Here is a 20,540-nt window from a genome sequence, read left to right as displayed (position 1 = left end):
CCTGCACTCCTGCATGTTCTCTCTCTCCCATAAATAAACAAACAAACAAATGAATACATGAATAAATGAAATCTTTAAGAAAAAGAAAAAAGAAGAAGAGCTCAAAGAGAAGGTATACTAGAGAGACACTATTACAAGGTCTTCACCATTACGGTACCTGAAGTAGATTTACAAAGCATTTAAAAAGCTTATGATTCTTTAAGAAAAGCATAATTTTTTTTAAGCATAATTTTTTTACATAAAAATTAAAAACCAGGGGCCCCTGGGTGGCTCAGTTGGTTAAGTTGAACCAGGTTGCGGGCTCAAGCCCTGCATTAGGCTTCCTGCTTAGCAGGGGGTCTTCTTCTTTCTCTTCCTTCCCCCAATCATGCGCGCACGCGCGCTCTCTCTCTCTCTCTCTGCTCTCAAATAAATAAAATCTTTAAAAAAAAAGTAAAAACCATAGCTCTATGTATACTAAAATATCTCTAGATATCAAAAGATGATAGAAGAAAAAATAGTTGCCTAGTAAGTTAATCATAGAGATCTGCTTTTTTTTATTCTAAAAATGCTCAAGGGCATTTGAGAAGATAGAAAGATAACTCATTTTAGTACTGAACATTAAATACTTACCATGAGATTTTCTTCTAATCTACAAGAAACAAAGAGCCAGAAGTAGATATGAAAAATGCATGGAAAGGCAAAAAAGGAGTCCAAGGACTCTACATAAAGTATGACAGTTCAGAACTCAGAAACTGACCCTTGAGAAACAAGAAAAATCAGAGGAAACCACCTATGCCAACAAATCATAGCTTCAATGAGCCCTGTCATACAGTATGAAAATATCCAGAGGTCTCTTTTTCATTTATATAGACACAAGTCTTCTTATCCTAACATTTTTTTTAACAGACTTTATTTTTTAGAGCACTTTTAGGTTCATGCAGTTGAGTGGAAGTACAGAGTTCCTATAGACCCCTGCCCCCACATAGATAGAGCCTCTCCTACCTACTATCAACATCCTGCATCAGAGGGGTACATTTGTTACAAATGCTGAGCCTGCACTGACATATCACAATCACCCAAAGTCAATAGCTTACTTTAGCTTCCCTCTTGGTGTTGTATATTCTATGGGTTTTGACAAATGTATAATGTAACCACCAATATAGTATCATACAGAACAGTATCACTACCCTAAAAATCCTCTATATCTGCCTATCCATCATCCTTCTTTTCCCCCAAACTCATCAAACATTTCCAAGCACTTTTTAAACAAGACCAAAACAGACTGGAATGAGTATTTTCAGTCCTCAAGGGAAAAAAATTCCCATTAAAGTCTATAGTATTAATGCCAGTCCCTTTGAGATGAGATTAACAGCTTCTCTCCCTTCATGTTACTGATGTTTCTAACAACTTACCAATGCACATTTCCTAAGTTATTTTCTGGGCTTTTTACTTTTGCAATGTAGTCACAACTCATTTTTTTGACAGTATCCTTTTGTCCTCTGCTTAGACTGACATCAACACTTTAAAAGTCCAAATCCAATAAGAGAACCCAATTTGTTCTCTGAAGTTGTCAAAGGGCAAATCTGACCTTGGACAGTGGCTTTTATTTTCCATCTGCTCATTTTAACAATATAGCTTACAAACCTCTAAAGAAAACATCTGTTGACGTCTAATGCATGTCTCCATCCTGCTATTTTTAAATAACTGGTTAAAAACTTCTCTTCAATCTTTTAGAAAACAGATTATTTTGAAAAATGATAGAAAAGAAAACAATGAACTGTCTCACTCAAAGTCTTTGGAGCTTTGTAGCATTCCAACCCATTAAAACAGGAAGAAATTAGTAATTCACTATAATTGTTCCAATTAAGAGATAGAAAATAAAGATAAAACTTGAGTTGCATTCTAGCTTCAAAAAATGAAAGAGGTCATAAGATTTTCTTTAGGAAAATTAGATTTTATAAAAATGTAAAGAGGAAAATATTTTAAGACCTGACATCTCATATTGTGTCAACTTCCTTGGACCAGTTTCGACTGAAGCTTCAGTCCCAGGTATGCTGCACTCTTCCATCAAGCCCAGCACTTCTGAAAGATCAGGTTCTAATTTTCTGAACCAGGGAAAGGGATGATACAAGATGCACAATTACCTTTGATTTTTCTTCATTTTCTCTATAAAATTCTGCCATCTGTTCTTCCTGTTCTTCAATAACATCCTTGAGGGTGTCTACCTGGTAGATCAAATTATTCTTCTCATTGTCTAACTGTGCGTTGGAAACCATGGCTTTCTTGTATTTTTCTTCCACTTCGGACAAAGACTCCTAAATGAAAGTCACAGCCATCAGCCTAATATCTAAAATATGTTCACTGCTTATATGCAATATAACAGGAAATGTAGCACTGGCACAAACACATGAAGATGCACTTTTGCAAAATAAAGCAGTTGGGGAAACTCCTTGTTTAGTAACATGCACATGAAACAGAAGGATGGTAATAAGCCAATTATGCCACGATAAGAATTTTATATGCTCTCTGCTATCCAAGAAAACAAAATTAAGCAGCAGTGTAGCCTCTAAAAGATGTGGTGGTATATAGACCACATGTATCTATTAGTCATAAAATGAAGCATCATCAGTGTTTTCAGAAATGTTACTCTTGTTTTCAATAAACTGGTATTCAGAATGAATTGATACAACATAATATAGCCTCTCTTTACATAAGAAAACTCAATATTCATTTGAATTTTGCTACTTTCCAGACATCTGTTTTCAGTATTTTCCTGTTGTGCATAATAATGCTAATGTAAATGCATAAACATTTTTATAACAATTATTCAAATTATGGTCATTCTTAAATACATAAACAATACAAAAATTATTATTAAAAAAAAAGCAAAATACCTAAAATTTTATAGAATTCAAAGTTTTCTGCTTAAAACAGCTTACAAGTCTATTTTTTAATATCAAATTTGGTAGATTATTACTATCTAGTAACAATTTTTAAGGTTAAAAAGAATATTTTACATAGAAAAAGTCATCACTTCTAGAAATAAATTTTAAAAATACTAATGTAAATGTTCAACAAACCAAGATCGAAGACACAAAACTGACAGTCCAGAACCCTTACATTTGTGATTAACTGACTTTTGATAAAGGTACTCTGACAACTCAATGGGAAAAGAATACTTTTTTCAACAAATGGCGCTGGGATAACAGGATATCCACATGCAAAAGAATAAAGTTGAACTCCTACATCACACCATACACGAAAATTAACTCAAAATGAATCAGAGACCTAAGTGTAAGAGCTAAAATTATAAAATTCTTCAAAGAAAACAGCACTAAATCTTCATTACCTTGGAGTAGACAGGAGTAGGTTTCCTAGATACAATACCAAAAGCACTATCAATGAAAGAAAAGACTTCATCAAAATGAAAAACTTCTGTGCTGGGCAGCCCGGGTGGCTCAGCGGTTTAGCGCCATCTTCAGCCCAGGGCGTAATCTGGAGACCAGGGATCCAGTCCCATGTCAGGCTGCATGGAGCCTGCTTCTCCCTCTGCCTTTGTCTCTGCCTCTCTCTCTCTCTCTCTCTCTCTCTTTCTGTGTGTGTATGTCTCATGAATAAATAAATATCTTTAAAAAAAAAAAGACTTCTATGCTACAAACAATACCATCAAGAAAGTACCAAAAAAAGATAGCCCATACAATGGGAGAGAATATTGGTAAATCTTATATCTGATTAGGTACCTGTATCCAAAACATATAAAGAACTCTTATAAGACCATAATAAAAAGACACATAATTCAATTTAAAAATGGGTAAGGATTTGATTAGATATTTCTCCAAATAGGATATGAAAATGGACAAGAAGCACAGGAAAATAGGCTTAACATCACTAGTAATTAGGGAAATGCACATCAAAACCACAATGAGGGGCACATGGGTGGTACAAACTGTTAAACTTCTGCCTTCGGTTCAGGTCCTGGGATCCAGCAAACTCCATGTTGGGCTCCCTGCTCAGCGGGGAGTCTGCTTCTCCCTCTCCCTCCCTCCTTCTCCCTCTCTCCCTGCTTGTGCTCTCTTTCTCAAATAAATAAAATGTTAAAAAACACCACCACAATGAGATACCACTTCAGACCTACTATAATGGCTATAATTTAAAAAAGAAAACCAGAAACCAGATTAACAAGTGTTGGTGAGGATGTGGAAAAACTAGAAGCCTCATACATTGCTGGGGAGAATGTAAAATAATGCATCTGCTTTGGAAAACAGTTTGATAATTCCTCAAAGTGTTTAAACATACTGTTACCATATGACCCAACAATTCTATTCCTTGGGAGCTATCTACGAGAAATAAAAAGGTATGTCCATACAAAAACTTGTACACAAATGTTCAGAGGAGTATTATTCATAACAGCCAAAAACTGGAAACAGTCCAAATGTCCATCAACTGACACATAAACAAAATGTGGGAAATCCATACACTGCAATATCACCAGTCGTGATAGATAGATAGATAGATAGATAGATAGATAGATAGATAGATAGATGATAGTTAAGGATGTTACAATATAGATAAATCTTGAAAACATTATACTAAATGAAAAGTCAATCACAAAAGCCTACATATTATATGATTCCATTTGTATGAAATGTCCAGAAAAGGCAAATCCACAGAGGCAGAGGCAGATTAGTGGTTACACAGGGCTGGGTGTGGAAGAGGAAGAGGAAGGGTGAGGAATGACTGCTAATTAGTACAGGGTTTCTTTCTGGGGTAATGAAAGCATTCTAAAATTGGGTTGTGGTGTTGGTTGTGCAACTCTGTGACTATGCTAAAAACCACTTGAATTGTGTACACTTTAAATGGGTAAATTTTTACAGTATGTGAGGTATACCTCAATAAGGATACATACACCGACACACGATAGCAATGCTTCACAAACGAGGGCTGTATAATATTTATACCAGGTTTGGGAACAAATATAACCCAAATAAAAAATATAAGCAAAATCAATTGTATAATGGTTTAAATATAGTAGGATCCTAATATAATACAGAGTTTAGAATGATTCTTAGAGGCTAATAGCATTAAAAAAAAAGTCTTCCTCACAGCTCAGTCCCACTGAAAATGGGGCATAACTAACTGCATGAACATCAGAATCCAAGATAGTTTAGCAATAGATGCAAAAATTCCATATTTAACAATAAATTTGACATAATAAAAAAAATTGACATAACATTTATGGCATGTACTCTTCCTTTAAACAACAGACCATGGAAGACAGTTTTAAATTTGCGTTAAGGTAGTTTTAATTATTTCAATCTAGCTATTAGGAAATAGTTTTACTTAAATGTGTCTAAGGCAGTGATTTTGCAAGTGTAGATTCTATACTACTAGCAACAGCTTTAGCTGGAAACTGGATAAACATGCAAATTTTCAACCCCATCCCAGACCCACTGAATGAGTAAATCTGGAAGTAGAGTCTAGCAATCTGTAACTTAACAAAACTCAAGTGGTTCTGCATGGAGGCTACAATGAGAAAAAGCACCTCCAAAGGCCAATGTCTCAGTATTCTTTTTGGTTTTTTTTGTTTTTTTTTTTTTAAGATTTTATTTATTTGAGAGAGAGCCACAAGCAAGGGGAGTGGCAGAGGAAGAGGACAAACAGTGTAGAAAGCTCGCCACAGGGCTCCATCTCAGGACCCCAGGATCATGACCTGAGCCAAAGGCAGACATTTAACCAGCTGAGCCACACAGGAGTCCCCTAGTAACCTTTTTTAATAGGATACGGATACATTCACACAACCATGATTGATCACCAGACTATTTTCTTAAATTATTTTTCTCTCACTTAAAAAAGTCACTCCAAGGATATATATAAATATAACTCAATTATATGCTTATATATAAATATAAGCTCAATTATATGCTGACCATGAATTAAGAAAAGAAAGGTGGAGGGATGCCTAGGTGGCTCAGCAGGAAAGCGTCTGCCTTAGTCTGCCTTCGGCTCAGGGCATAATCCAGGTACAGGGATAGAGTCCCGCATCCGGCTCCCTGCAAGGAGCCTGCTTCTCCCTCTGTGTCTCTGCCTCTCTCTCTCTCTCTGTGTCGTTCATGAATAAATAAATAAGAGAGAGAGAGAGAGAGAGAGAAAGGGGAAGGAAGGAAGGAAGGGAGGGAGGGAGGGAGGGAGGGAGGGAGAGAGAGAGAGAGAGAGAGAGAGAGAGAGAAAGAAAGAAAGAAAGAAAGAAAGAAAGAAAGAAAGAAAGAAAGAAAGAAAGAAAGAAAGAAAGAAAGAAAGAAAGAAAAAGAAAGCGAAAAAGAAAAAGAGAAAGAGAAAGAGAAAGGGAAAGGGAAAGGGAAAGGGAAAGGGAAAGGGAAAGGGAAGGAAAAAGGTGTGTAAGGGGTGGGAGAGAAGGATGGATGAAATAGATAAGGAGATCAAGAGTACACATATCATGATGAGCACTGAGTAATGTATAGAATTGTTGTATTATTATGTTGTGCGCCGAAAACTGATAGAGTATTGTATTTATACTTCAATAAAATAAATAAAATAGGTCTCTTCTAAATGAAAAAAATAAACTGGGTACACCACGGTATATCACAAAGTGACTTTTCTATTACTCTGGATATGCTTAAAACTGTTGTACTGAACATGGAGGGGCGCCTGGGTAGCTCAGTCAGTTAAGTGGTTGCTTTGGCTCCAGTTGTGATCTCAGGGTCCTGGGATGGAGCTGGCATGGGGCTCCTCCTCACCAAGGAGCCTGCTTCTCCCTCTGCCTCTGCTTCTCCCCTTGCTCGTGCTCTCTTTCTCTCTCTCAAATTAATAAATAAAATCTTAAAAAAAAAGAAAAAACTGTTGTACTTAACATGGATATATTTAATGTATTTCTTACAGGTTTTCTTAGCATTGGATCATTTATGCAAGGAACATTAAGTTTTGCTTTTTTCTCTTAAAAGGGATCTTGTAGTTGTTCAGTCTCAAATTTAATCTGTTCTCCTACATACTTCAAAGACTATAATAAATGGTAGATCTAAGATGTAAGAAAAAAAATTTTTTTAACATTTTAAATAAAATAAAAGGCAAGGAAGAATGCCTCTGAATCACTTGCTTTCCTGATAGATTATATTATATATGAGACTTCAATGAGTGTATTTATTTAATACATTGGATTTTTTTCCCTTGATCCAAGATATTTCCAAAAGTCTTATCTCTAAAATCTTAAAAGGGAATTAAATCCTGAAGATTAGAGCCATTAAGATTAACTGAGCACATCTGCATACTACCTTTGTAATTCTCCTATTGTTTACTGATAGCCACACACTGTCATCTCAGTGGCCTCACTTTGCAGGACTTCCTACACCCTTTTTGGTCCTGAGTCAGTAAGGGACAATAATCATCCACATGAAGTTTTTGACTGGTAACTGAGCTACCTCACATCACACCAGGGAAGATGATGAAAGCCCTGCCCCATCAGGCCTATGGGCATATCCTGAGTCACTTTTCTGAATGGCTTATGATTTTAGAGGCCTGATGTGTATTTTCTATTTGAAATAGGGACATGTACGTGTTCAGAGAAACTTTAAGTTTCCTCATATTAGATTTGAACTTCATAATAAAACACGGGGAAGAGCAAGCACCAATGACAACCAAAAAGTCTGCCTCACATGGACACTTATATTGAAAACTGGTAGCAATCCTCACTTGGAAAAGATTTAGGCCCATCTAAATTTACCTCCCAAATTCTTTAAAGCACTGAATCTGTGTAATCCTTTTTGAGCTATAGTTTAAAAAAGAAAAGAAGAAGAAACAAAACAAAAACATAGGCGTCCTACCTCAGGGTCCTTCCTCTAAAAGGAATATTTATAATAATGCATTCTTAGGGATCCCTAGGTGGCGCAGCGGTTTGGCGCCTGCCTTCGGCCTAGGGCGCGATCCTGGAGACCTGGGATCGAATCCCACATCGGGCTCCCAGTGCATGGAGCCTGCTTCTCCCTCTGCCTGTGTCTCTGCCTCTCTCTCTCTCTCTCTCTCTCTCTGACTATCATAAATAAACAAAAATTTAAAAAAAAAAAAATAATGCATTCTTAGATATCTTTCTCTTGCCTTTAATATGACTGAATTTGGTAACAGAAATAGGCAATATTCTCTCATTTAGCATGGAAGAATGTTAAGGTCAAATTTTCAATTTAAAAAAATATATATTTATTTGCAGAGTACTTTTTAAGAGTTTGCCCAATTTGATTTTGTATGGCTAAGACACAAGGGACATGCAAGTATTTTACAAAGTTTAAAAACTCTCAGGTGTAATATCTTTTACTGAATATTCCAAAAACTCTACCAAACATTTAGACATAAGCAGATACTGGAAGTTCACCTTTCCTACACATTGCAGGTTAAGCACATGCTTGAAAGACAAACACTGTTAGTAAAGCTATGTGCACTGGGGTTAACAGAACTTGTGAAACCACTGTTACCCAACCCTTCTGCGTACAGACAGCATGCTTGGGCTGCAGAATGGGCCCTGATACCTTTAGTTCTTTAAGCCCTTGCATGTATCTCCCTTCTACATCCTGTATCTGGTCCTTAAGGTCATAGATATCCTGCAGGACATAGGAATGAACCATTGCATAAAACCATGCACAAACATATCTTAAGTCTCAAAGAATTCAGATGAAAATGTGAATTATTTTTGTATATTCCAGACTAAAAGCAGAAAAATCAAAGTACACAGCATAACTGCCACTCTAAACCACAGAACAGGGCAAACAGGTCAGGTGATAGTGGGGCTGGAGAAGGTCTAGAGTAATCAATCTAAAAGTGTTAAATATTTTCTTAGTATTAAGGAGTTTTGAAACAGCATTAGCAAAGGGGGGTGTGGGACTGTATATGGAAAAAACTATATAAATTATAACAGTCTTAACATATAATTTTTAAAATTTTATAAACATTTAAATAATTTTTAACATAATGCTTCACCTAGAACTAGTAAAATATGTAGCAAATTAATTATAAGCAGCATATTATACTGACTCATGCAGTTTTAAAAACTATAATAAATGGATATGAACAAAGTTGTCTTTCAATGACTTGCTTACCAACCACAATTAATTTGGGAGAAAGAAAATACAGGGAAGGAAGTTAAACACCTACATTTTAAACATTATGTCAAATGAGAAAGTCTATGCTGAGGATGCCATTTAAATGATGAGAAAAGAGCATCTGCTCCAAATGTTACCATAATCCTTAAAAGTAAAGCAGGTCAAATTTTAAATGGAAAATACAGTTTCCCTTATACCTGACCCTGTTATATACAATCTGTTCAGAATGCCTGATTTAGGGGGAAATGACTGCCACGGTTATTTTCCCTAAGTACAATTCTGCAATACAGGCAGGATCAATTCTCAAAGGCCAGTCACACACACACTTGCTGTATTATACTTCCCCTGCCCTCTTCATCCCTCCTTAGTAGGTCTGTCTGCTGGTTGATTCATTCAACAGGCACACACTGAAGGGCTACTAGGAGAAGGTGTGGATACAAAACTCTCATTTCCTTCAAGGAAGTCATTCTCTTAAAGAAGCAATACAAGGAAATGGCAAGCACAAGCTAAGTTGTGAGGCTGGAGGGCTTTGTCCTCCTGTGTCCTGTCCCCCTGAAGACGAGTTGATCTCATTCAATGCTGCACCCCCAGCACCTATGCCTGGTACATAGTAAGAGCTTGATAAATACTGATACTCTCAAAGTCATACCATGTCAGCCTGGGTCAGCTCTCCTTCTCGACTGCCACTGTCACTGCTGCAAATCTCTCCGCCCTCTACCCCCCAGCCCACTTATACAGGCTGCCCATTTCTAAGCTAGACTCCTGCACCTACCCACCTACAATCTGACTCAGGACCCCAGTCCCCACCTCCTCCTCACTGTGTCAGCAGCCCAGGACCTCCACATTTGCCCCCCCCTCCAGCCGCACCCTGGCACCCACACAAGGCACCTGCTCCTCAGTCACCCTCTCCTTCCTCTGCCTTCCTGTTCCCTCTCTACTGGTTCAAGTCAAGGAATGAAAATAATAATCAAGCCAGCCTAAGAAAGAAAACAAAAGCCTTCTCTAAACCTCCTATCTCTATTGACCAATCAACTCCAGTATTCTCTTCAGAGCAAGTTTCTTGCATCTTTTTCCATCACAGTTTTGACTTCACACTATTCAACCACAGGGGACTGTTCCTTTCATCTCCAGTGCTTCCTCCAATCTGGAGTCACTCTTTAAGAGCACAAATCAGATACTCTTTTTAATATCCCACAGTTACCAGGAGAAAATAAAATGCCTTCTAGGCTACCATAAATGATGCTTTGTGGTCTGGCCCATGACTACTTCCCAGATCTGCCCCCTCACCTCCCTCTCCTCCTTACTTCTCATCCTACCCTCAGGCAATTGTGCTATACAAACAACCTTCTGGTTCTCTGAAGTTCTGAGAAAGCCTTTGCCTGATTCATTTGTTTTCGTCCTTCATACGTTAGCTCAGAGTACAACTCCTTTGGAAAGCCTTTTGTTACCTCTTCTTCTAGTCCAACACAGCTGACACTTCTCTGAATTCCCTTAATAACCCTGTTCTGGCTACTACATAGTATCACACAATGTGGTTGTACTGGTTTCTATCAGTTTGTCTTCCCTATGAAACAGTGAACTCCTGAAGTTCACGATGTGGTACATTGCCTAAATCTCTGGGGTCAAGGGCTCAATAAATGTTGAATCAATTAATGAATGCAATTTTTATTATTACCCTTCCCCCACTGCTCACAACAGACATTCAAATACATTTTCAAAGTCCTCATCTTTTAATAAAAAGGTTAATAAGAAGAATGAGGACTCAACCCTGGTACTTCTGTTATCCCCGGTATTACTACATCTATAATGAAAAATTGAGAGATAACCATATTCAAGTAGCCAGATAATACCATAATGGCTCAAAAGACTGACAATTCCTAGAGTCTGGTTCCTTGTATATCCACATTTTTTCCATTTAAAATATGGCCAATTATATCTGAATTACTTTTACATACATTAACAAGTTTTTTTTGGCATCTGTAAATTAGCAGAACTCATTCCAATATCATCAAATATTCAGGAAAGAGAACAGAAAAAAAGAATTAACTAATCTCCTTTAAGATGAGTCACATTCCTGAACTGTCTTTAACAATTTTTTTTAAAGAACTCATACTCCTTTTCTTTCTACTAAGTCACATTAAATGTTAATAGTCCCAGTATTCCGTATATAAAGAAGCCAAAAAAAGGTTTTTAAAAAGCAAACCAAAGACTGCGGTTTACCCGCAATTCACTTAATGAGGTGTCTGGATCTACTAAGCTGCTGGTGTCTCCGCTCCCTCGTCTGGATGAATTTCCACTCAGAGGGGTTGTTGCTGAGGCAGAATTCCGAGATGAAGGCTAGAGAAAGAGGAAGAAGACACATCTAAGTCTTGTTTCTTTCCAAATACATTCACTGTGGAAATTAAAACTGGGCTTGGGGTGGGGGTGTGAGGGAGACCTGTGTATGAGAAGGTGTGGACAGAGCAGACTGCTATGGGAAGGGGGGTATGCAGAGAAGGGCCCAGACATACTAAGCATAACTCTCTTTACTCCAATACTTTATTGGAATCTAGAATCCATAATAACAAAGGAAATAGTTTGTGTGCAAGTTGTTTCCTAAGTTTATCTTTGCTGTATCTTAAACAACACTGGGGTGAGCACATCAGATTAATCCAAAACAGTTCAGAACTTATAACTGGTATGCTAATTAGCAGTCCTTCTACTGAGTTCCCGAAGCTGCTTTAGAATCTTTTCTTTTCCTACTACTTTGATAGAGTTGGAAACAAAATCTGCAGCTCAAGCAAATTGTATCACTATGAATTTAGACTGCTATTCCCAGAGTTACTTTAAATGTTAGATTATGCTACTGGATTAACAAATGACACAGATCTATGCTGTTCGATATAGTAGCCATTAGCTACATGGGGCTACTGAGCATTTGACATATGGCTAGTCCAAACTGAGATTTTTTTTTAATTGTAAAATATAAACCAGATTTCAAAGGTTTACTATGGAAAAAAGAATGTAAAATATCTCATTAATAATTTTTCGCATTGATTACATTGAAATACTCTGGATATGAGTTAAATGAAATATATTATTTAAGTAAACTTTACCTGTTTCTTTTTACTGTTTTAATGAGGTTACTAGAAAATTTAAACTTACATATGCGGGGTACATTTGTGGCTTATGCTGTATCTCTACTGGACAGAACTGATATATCTTTTTTGGGTACCTCATGAAATTAATTCTGATAATTTCCCAAAGATGACTTTCTAAAAATATGTATAGAAGTTAGAGACTTTAACACAAAATAACTCCTAGAAAGGAGTTATTTTAAAAAAAAATTTTTTTTTAAGGGGGGAAAAAACCCTCAGAGTTTGTCTCCACCATTCCTAAAGACACTTAATTTTCAGTGTTTAATGGCTTCTTCTCAGGATCAAATTCTAGGGAATGAAAATCAAAAGAGCAGCCAAAAGTTTAAGAAGTGACATTCAAGGAAATAAAAATGCAGTATCTTTTCTCTTCCCAATGCTTCACATGATTCAAGCTCAGAGGAATTTGGGGGGTCAAGAACAGGAAATAGATGAAGAAAGGAAGAGTAGCTCCACCAGTTCAAATGTAGTAAAATAATGAAATAGCAGTAGAAATTCAGTTTAATTGACCTTGAGAAACTAATTCCCTTAGGAATTTATATACTCACCCTTGTGTAATTTTCAGCATACTGTTTGTCAGATTTTTCATCCAACTAGAAAAGAACAGAGATAAAAATCAGGAAAAGATGCTTAGCATGCTGGGGTTTTTTTCAGAGGAAAAAAGAAGTGACCTCATTTTGAGTTCTCCAAGTTCAACCGATGTTTGGAACCTAAAAGTAAACATACTGAAAATGAAATACAAGTTGAGACACATAAGACAAAATGTCAAGAACTTTAATTCTTATCCTAAGGATGACATGCAGTAAGTAAGCTGTCCTTATGCAGAAGTTTAGAACTTAAAGATTTTCTTTTCATGGTATTTGAAACATGTTAAAGAAAATTTTATGTAAACTTGAGTTTTGGCATTGCAAAAGTTAACACACAAAAAAAATTTGTACGCATCAAAAGGAGAAGACTGATAAAACCAAAGGCCAAAACTTTATTATCTAAACATTATTAGGACAGGGACACATAGATAAGACCGGTACACTTAGCCAAAAAACTTCAGATTGGATTAAAGCATGTTAAATATATCATCAAGAAAGATTTCTACCACAGCTCTTAAGGATCCAGTTCTTTGGGTTTTTTGGTTTTTGCTTTTTTAAGCAATACACGCACACATGTCAAAAAGAAAAGAAAAAAAACAAACAGCACAAAAGGGTACAACGAGGTAATAAGCCTCTCTTCCTACTATTTGACAACCAAACCTTCCAATTCTCAATCCAAGGGCAACCAGCCCCCGAGTCTTTAACAAATTCTAAACTAATGTCCCAAATACATTCTATATCCTCTTTTTCTCCTTACCAAGATTCAGGAATTAAAGAAATGACCTCATTTTTCTTCATGGCATTTATGACTCTCTGACTTCATGTTAATTTATTTATTGTCTGATTTCTTTCTCCGTAAGGTAAACTCTAGGTCTATATGTTCATTTCTGTATCCCTAACATCAAAAAGAACACCTGGCATGTAGAAGGACTTGAACTTGGTTGGACAAATGAGTCAATGAGTCATGCTCTACCATTTGTACTTATAAACTTTCTTCATTCACTTTAAGGGTAGCATCATGTCCTGTCATCTGGACACGCCATAACTGAGTTACCCTATCTTCTGCAGATAGGATTAGTGTTCCTTTCATAAAGAGAGGTACCTTATAGGTCTAATCCCAAATTCTGACTTTATGGCTGAGGAAAGAGAAATTCAGAGGTGAAAGATTTTCCTGAAAGTAGAACAACTACTAAATGTCAGGGTTGGGTCCATCATCTCTCAGTTTTGTGAATCTTAAACCCTGTATTCATATAACTTATATACTGTGTTCATATAATGTATATACTGGTCCAGTTACCATTAGAGGAAAAAAGTCACAGAGAGATTTAACTAAAGGAAAATATACCCAGACTCCAACTCCTAGACCAGCCCTCCTAGCCCAATCTAGGGGAAAAAATTTTGAAAACTTTCCTCGGTTAATTATTAAAACACAAAATGCCATTATTTCTGGCTCTATTCAGATCACTTCACTCTAACTTCCTCATATTTGAAAATTTTTCTGTTCTTTCATTGCCCACATTTATCATGTTCATTCTTCCCTCACAGTATTTATCCAATAAACAGTTTACAATTAAAGGTGTTTACTTTATCAGAAGTACTATATCAGTAATATAAATACTATCTTAGACTTTGATCTCTTTTTGCTACCTTTTACTGTAATAGTCATAAAAAGGAATTGATTTTAGTTAACTTCGATTTTTTTAATCACATATAAAATGTGTGAAAACAAACAAGCAATTGCAATAGTTTTTAATATTGGAAATTATTGTCGCAAAAAGGGATAAACTTCCACCACAGTTATACTAGTAAAACACATTGCCTGATATTTAAAGTGTTATTCTTCAGAATCAAAGAAATACCATATCTGAATAAAAATGCTGTATTTTCCCCCAGCTCTCTTTTTATTAGTTAAAGAGAAAAACAAGAAACCTTCAGAAACACTCTTCTAGGTCAATCTGAATATCTGAAATCCTGGCTTATATTCCCCTCTCAAAAAATGATCCCCCCCAAACCCACCCCTTTTTTTTAACAGTCACCTTGGAATGATCTTACATTTCGGAGGCTGCATCACTGAACTAGTCCATCGCAATGTTGATTCTATCTATTGGTTTCACTGTCTTCTGACAGATCCCAACTGTCGCAACCCAAACTGATCAAGTGCCAAACCTCAGGGATTGTTAAGGCAGCAGAAAATGCCAAGAGCAGCCATGCCGCAGTCCAGTCATTTGGGCTGCAGTGACTTGGCCAGAGACTCCAGGTCTGGCTTCTCAGATTGTGCTATATTATGTGCTGTCCTCCATTTAGACAAAAAGCTACTTGAAAACTGGTGTTCTAAAATAAAAGCCCCAATGCTTTCTCTAGCATCCCAGGAGGTCTACTATACAACTGCTCTGTAATGACAAGTTAATGTTCATAATGATGACCCAGAGACTGCTGGATACTAAAAGGCTTTTAAATGGAATAAAATTTAATCATGTTTAATATATTAAGGCACAAAATACAGAAAGATTGGCAAAAAGATGTATGCTTTCAAGTGTAAGATGAATAAAGATGATCTAATGCAAAACATGGTAACCACAGCTAATTAAAAAAACCTGTGTATAAAAAAAAAAAAACCTGTGTATAAAAAACAATGGGAAAAATGAATATGTACTAATATATAAAACATTTATAAGATTAGTGAGTGAGAAATCAGAAAACAAAGGCTGTATAAACTATATTGTAACAATTCTATAAAACATGCAAATTAAACTGACAGAAAAATACCAGAGGTAAATCAAATTATTAAAAAAGAAAGTTGCTAATAAAAAAGTAGATTAAAAAAAAAAACCCAAAACAAAAAAACATTAAGCAAAGCTTTTTTTTCTCCCCCCCCCCAAATATAGTCCTTGGGAGTTGGTCATTAATGTTAACTATAGCCTACTAGTCCCAAAAATTTCAAGTAAATATTATGTCATTGTATCCTTAAATAATTAAACAGGTAATTTTCCAATCAGGAAAAGGGTTTCTTTGATAGGTGGAACTTGGAAGTCAGCTAACAAGCTTGCAATATTTCATATTAGTATTAATGTGAAAAGGAGAGCATGGGCACCTGGGTTAAGCATTAGATTCAGTGGGTTAAGCATTAGATTCTTACTTTTGGCTCAGGTCATGATCTCAGGGTTCTGAGATGGAGCCCCACTTCTGGCTCCCTGGCTCAGTGGGGAGTCTGCTGCAGATTCTCTCTCCCTCTCCCTCTCCCCACCCCACCAACCCCTGCTCAAGCATGCACTCTCTCTCAAATATATAAATCTTAAAAAAAAAAAAAAAAAAAAAGGGAAAAAAGAAAAGCATGGTGGTAGACTTCATATTCCAGTTTGAATGCTTAACAATTCAAAAGTAGCATTTACTTAAAGAATTTCAAATTATCAACCAGTAAACAAAATCTTAAATATAATCTTTCCCACATTTCAGTGATAAATGCCTTTGCCTTATTTATGTCTAGGTCTGAAAATACTTTGCTTTTGACATTAGAGACTATGGATTCTCTTTAAATCTAAACTCCTTGAGTATTTGTTGAAATGAGCACATGTGAGAAATATTTCTTAGAATACATATCTTGTCAAATGCTTTAAGCTCCTTATTTCTTTGTAAAAGAAAGATGTTTATTCTCGGATTAAAAGACCCTTTGAACCTCATTTCAGTATATGGCTACTTAGTTTGACAGATGATTTTACCTTACTAAAATGGTAAAATACAACTGAACCTATTTGAATAGAAATAGAGCACTTTAGTTGTGAATACATTCTGATACTGTCATCTAAAAGTTGTTTAGAGAGGCACCTCTATGGCTCAGTCAGTTAAGCATTTGACTCTTGATTTCGGCTCAGGTCACGATCTCAGAATCATGAGATCAAGCCTCAGGTCAGGCCCTGTGCTAAATGAGAAGTCTGCTTAGAATCCTCTGTCTCGGGATCCCTGGGTGGCGCAGTGGTTTGGCGCCTGCCTTTGGCCCAGGGCACGATCCTGGATATCTGGGATCGAATCCCACGTCGGGCTCCCGGTGCATGGAGCCTGCTTCTCCCTCTGCCTCTCTCTCTCTCTCTCTCTCTCTCTCTCTCTCTCTCTGTGACTATCCTAAATAAATAAAAATTTAAAAAAAATTTAAAAAAAGAATCCTCTCTCTCTCCCTCTATTCCCTCCCCTTGCACATGCATACAAACTCTCTCTCAAAAGAAAAAATAAAGATTTTTTTTTAAAGTTTGTTTAGAAATAAAAACTTGTATCTTGTTCTATTTTTTTTTCTTAAACAATGCAGAAAGGGGCACCTGGGTGGCTTAGTGGTTGAGCATCTGCCTTTGGCTTGGGTCGTGATCCCGGGGTCTGGAATCGAGTCCAGCATCAGGCTCCCCACAGAGCCTGCTTCTCCCTCTGCTTATGTCTCTGCCTCTCTCTGTGTCTCTCATGAATAAATAAATCAAATCTTTTTTAAAAATATAAATAAATTTTAAAAAATTAAAAAACAATGCAGAAAAAAAGACCAGAGGCTAGAGCAATCATAAATAGTATTGCCAAATAAGGGCCTGATACACTTTTTCAGCACTCCTAGCTCAGAAGTTATAAATGGAGCAGACTGTACACATATATTTGATCCACAATGGGGAAGCCTGAAAGTTTCTTTTAAAATTGTGAATTCATTGTCAGCATTTTAAAATCAGGATCTTTCACATAAAAATGCAGATTTCCTAGATTATCATTTCAAAAGGTAGGAGGGATCTTATCAATATCAAGTCTACTTTTCATTGGTCTACAATGAGCTATATAGTTATCCTCTAAAAGAAATAGTATTAGGGATCCCTGAGTGGCTCAGTGGTTTGACGCCCGCCTTTGACCCAGGGCGTGATCCTGGAGTCCCAGGATCGAGTCCCACATCAGGCTCCCTGCATGGAGCCTGCTTCTCCCTCTGCCTGTGTCTCTGCCTCTCTCTCTCTCTCTCCCTCTCATGAATAGATAAATAAAATCTTAAAAATAAAAAAAAAAGAGGTGTCAAAGAGAAAACCAGGGGATTAGATCAGGCAGGGAAGTATCTGCTGGTTAGAGCTCTTTCATTAAGACAAATGCCTCGAGATGTCTCTACTGGACAATATTTCCTAAATTTAGTTCCCAATGATTGTAAAAGCAATGGACAAGCATTTCTTCAAAATAATGCCATAGTCTAAATGTTTAAAATTTATTCAGATTCTTCCCAGTTACCGAAAATCAGTGATACTTTACTAAATAATATCTTTTATTGTTCAACTTTCAAAGTCTGTCCAGGACTTTACAGATCCACCAAAATAAAAAGGAAAGAAAAAATTTAAGACTGATCAGGAATATCTAAATATGAGCTAGGCATCAGATGGTTTTAAGGAATTATTTTTAATTTTATTAGATATGATAATAGTGGGGTGAATATGAAAAAGAAATTCTCAATTAGAGATGCATACTGAACTAGTAGGAAATGACAATTTGATTTAAAATAATTCAGAAGAAAATAAATAAATAAATAAATAATTCAGAAGACTGGGTGACAGGCATTGAAGAGGGCACTTGACTGGATGAGCACTGGGTGTTATGCTATATGTTGGCAAATTGAACTCCAATAAAAAAATATCAAAAAAATAAAAAATAAAATAATTCAGAAAAACAAAAGAGGGAGAGGGGAAGACATAAAGCAAAATTGGCAAAATACTGGCAACTGTTGAAGCTGCTAATGGGTTCTACAGGGGAAAATTTTCACAGAAAAGTTTTTTAAAAATCAGAGCAGATCAATATATACATTCCAAAATAAAACAAGTAACTGTATTTTATGTTACAGCAGTACAAGAAAAATTAAGGCAGTAAATTATGTTCCTACTTTTCAAATAGCTAATGTATTAGCCGTTAGTCACAAGCCTGAGGCACCACAACCACCCCCATGCAATTCACTCACGCTGGTCAAATCGGGGATACTGATGTCATCCACCTCAGAGACTACGCTCCCCCTACGATTGGAGCGACTAAAATAATCGGCGGTAGAAACCTTTCAACCAGAAAAAATGAAATGCTTTAAAGGTTAAGAAAAGACAGATGAAAGGAGTAAGAACATTGGCACATGAGAGAAAAAAAATTTTTTTGGTGCCTGATAAAGTGTCATGCAATGAAGAAACAGCTGCAATTAACCTACTCAAAAAAGTAGAAATGTAAAGGGGTTCCGAAAGGAAATCATAGCTCTGCAAAACAAATTTTTACGCACTTTAACTTGAGTTGTATATCATTTACTGCTGAGGGCCAGCAAAGGGCTCCTGTGTTTAGCACATGTATCATCTTCACTAGGATAGTATTTACCTAAAGCCTCTACCATATTTCAAAAATTTATAGTTCATTATAGTTATCAGCTCTGTTAAGCACATATGTGCTCAATGCATTATTCTTTGCAGGGTTTTTACTACACCTTTTACCCAATTTCTACACTTCCCTCTTTTTCATATTCCTCAAGACCAGGAACTGTGGAACAAAATAAGGGAAGAACTACACTGGCTCCTTTCTGGTTCCCCAAACTCCATCTTTTCCCACCTGAGACTTTGTCACTGGCCAAGAGAGCTCTTCTCTCATTCTTCAGGCAGGTGGCTCCTCCCATTTCAAGTCGCAGCTCAAAAGTCACTTCCATTGGGGAAGCCTTCTCTGACCATCCCATCCAAAGGGATGGATACACACACACATGCATCTCTCAATATTCCTGTCCTATCACTTATTTTTCCCTTCACAAGCCGTGGGGTTACTTTTCGTCCTTTCTTGTTTATTTTCTATTTCTTTCACTAGGATATAAGCTCCATGAAGTCAAATCTGGTCTGTCTAGCTGACCACATTATTCTCAGTACTTAATACACTGCATCCCATATAATAAGTACTCCATAAACTTTTGTTGAATAATAAATGAGTACTTTTTACCTCATTCATCAGCCTTACCTCAGCTCTGATTACCTTGCTTAAGAACTTTTCCCTTAAAAAAAAGAACTCTTCCCTTCCAGGAAGGGAATTTTGAAATCCATCCACAGAGACAAAGAAGGCTTACAAGTGTGAAGTTTTGCTAAGGGCTAATGCAGTGGAGCAACAGTTTTTTTATTCACAGTTATAGTATACAACTTAGATTTACATATACCTAATATTTTACTGGTTCCTACTGTCTCAGAATTTTGGTATTCTCCATATAGTAAGTAATTCATTTAATGCACATATTAAGCAGACCTACAAAGATAGTTATTAACATCCCCATTATAAATAAATTGCCATTAATACAACTAACAGGTTGTAGCTCAAACCCAGGCATTATTACTTTAAAGTTCCTGCCTGCTCCTTCTACTCCATCACGTTCCAAGCCACTTTCAGGGGTCCTGGCTTGTTTTTTGTCCTTCAGCTGTATGAACATTAACTGGCTTGCCAATGGACCACAATTGCCTTAATTAGATCATTGCATTTTTGGCAACAAATCTCACAAATATTCGGTGTTCTCCTTTTCTATGAAAGCTTCAGATTTATAATCTTTCACAAAACATGGCTCTCTTTTCTAGCTCTAAGCTGACATATCACCCTTACCAATGTAATTTTCAAATCAATTCTTAAATATAGCAAAAATGTCATCAGCTCCCTGAAAAACTTCCAGCATCACCAAAAGAATAATCTGAAATCACATAATTTGTATTTTAACCTAGCTATTTGTTGCCTCTATAATTATTATG

At 36.4% G+C, this 20,540-nt stretch overlaps 1 protein-coding gene across 32 annotated transcripts in view; it reads right to left on the bottom strand.

The window, feature by feature from the left end:
• The window catches only part of LRRFIP2 (LRR binding FLII interacting protein 2), a 107,976-nt gene that overhangs the window by 24,615 nt on the left and 62,821 nt on the right, over nucleotides 1-20,540 (bottom strand). For 15 of the 32 annotated variants that reach the window (XM_077865838.1, XM_077865837.1, XM_077865844.1 and 12 more), the window contains 5 exons: nucleotides 18,755-18,844; nucleotides 12,766-12,810; nucleotides 11,304-11,420; nucleotides 8,514-8,585; nucleotides 2,127-2,297 (listed from right to left, as the gene is read on the bottom strand). In XM_077865838.1, the coding sequence (XP_077721964.1) occupies nucleotides 2,127-2,297; nucleotides 8,514-8,585; nucleotides 11,304-11,420; nucleotides 12,766-12,810; nucleotides 18,755-18,844 (495 nt within the window). The remainder of the gene's footprint in view (nucleotides 1-2,126; nucleotides 2,298-8,513; nucleotides 8,586-11,303; nucleotides 11,421-12,765; nucleotides 12,811-18,754; nucleotides 18,845-20,540) is intronic. The other 17 variants (XM_077865851.1, XM_077865855.1, XM_077865859.1 and 14 more) reach the window with 3 other exon arrangements.

This window comes from Canis aureus, chromosome 22, assembly GCF_053574225.1.
Source record: "Canis aureus isolate CA01 chromosome 22, VMU_Caureus_v.1.0, whole genome shotgun sequence".
Lineage (NCBI taxonomy): Eukaryota > Metazoa > Chordata > Mammalia > Carnivora > Canidae > Canis > Canis aureus.
This window is presented reverse-complemented; position numbering and strand designations above follow the sequence as displayed.